Raw genomic sequence first — 1,088 nt, 5'->3', positions numbered from 1 at the left:
TGGGGTAGAAGGGTCTGGGCTGGGGGGGCACTGGGGAGAGAGTTGGGAGATGTGGGAGTGAAGTGAGAACGACTGGGAATGGACTGAGAGGGTCTGGGAGTGGATTGAGAGGGACTGGGAGTGACTGGTGTGGCCTGGGAAGGAAGCGCTCGGGCCTGGGAGGCTGAGTGGTGGTGAGGGAAGTGTTTGCTTTGGGTCTGCCTGGCAACTGGAGCGTCATCAGAGACACGCGCTGCCATTGGCTGAGGGGCGGGAGCTCGGGGGCATCGACGCGTGGAGATGCGGGGGGGGCACTGGGAGAGACTGGGATGGACTGGGATGGAGTCTGAGAAACTGGAATGGACTAGGAGAGACTAGGGGGCATTGGAAGGACTGGGAGAGACTGGGATGGACTGGGATGGACTGGGAGTGGGCAAAAGGCCACGGGAACAGGCATAGGGAGGTCTGAGGGGTCTGGGGTGATTCCCAGGGAAGGTTTGAGGGGCTCCAGGGTCATTCCTGGGGCAGGGGCCGAGGGAACCCGCTCTGCCCCACGCTCACCTCTCCTCTCCACGGTGAACGGGGCAATAAGCTCGTAGTTGTACTGGCAGTACCTGTCCACCACAGACCGTTTGTACTCCATCCATTCCGGGTCGCTGTTCCAGTACCTGGCTACCTCCTCCCCATCCGGGGTGTCCCCCACATAGACCCCCACATCGCTGTCGAAGTGCAGGAGCTGCTCCCGGTTGTAGATTTCCCTCTGCACGTACCTCACCCGCTCGGTGCCGTTGATGAAGTGACACTCGTCCTTTGACATCCTCAGGAACACCCCTGTGTGTGCAGGACACGGGTCAGGGGGTGCCCCGTCCCCCCCATCATCCCCCAGCCCCCCACAGCAGGGTGGCAGCTCAGCGGGCCACCCCGGACCCCCCTTTCCCACCCCCCTCTGCCCCACGGATGCCCCAGCACCGGCTCTTGGCTGGGGGGGAACCCCCCCATCAGCCCCCCGGGGATGGACAGGGGGGTTGGGGACCCCCCCAATGCCGATCCCACCCCCCCAGAGCCCCAGGGAACCGCTCCAGGGCTCAAGGGACACCCAGGGACCCCCA

General features: G+C 64.4%; 1 protein-coding gene across 1 annotated transcript; it reads right to left on the bottom strand.

The window, feature by feature from the left end:
- Positions 1-301: 301 nt before the first annotated feature.
- LOC113979636 (class II histocompatibility antigen, B-L beta chain-like) lies at positions 302-810 on the bottom strand (the record flags this gene model as incomplete). Its single annotated transcript, XM_027706964.1, has 1 exon — positions 302-810. A coding segment is annotated over one exon (467 nt), but the record flags the coding sequence as incomplete, so codon positions are not given.
- Between the last annotated feature and the right edge of the window lie 278 nt (positions 811-1,088).

The sequence above is a fragment of the Neopelma chrysocephalum genome, unplaced genomic scaffold (assembly GCF_003984885.1).
Source record: "Neopelma chrysocephalum unplaced genomic scaffold, ASM398488v2 Primary Assembly neopelma1_86348, whole genome shotgun sequence".
Lineage (NCBI taxonomy): Eukaryota > Metazoa > Chordata > Aves > Passeriformes > Pipridae > Neopelma > Neopelma chrysocephalum.
Note: the sequence above shows the minus strand (reverse complement) of the source record. Positions and strands in the feature narration are given on the sequence as shown.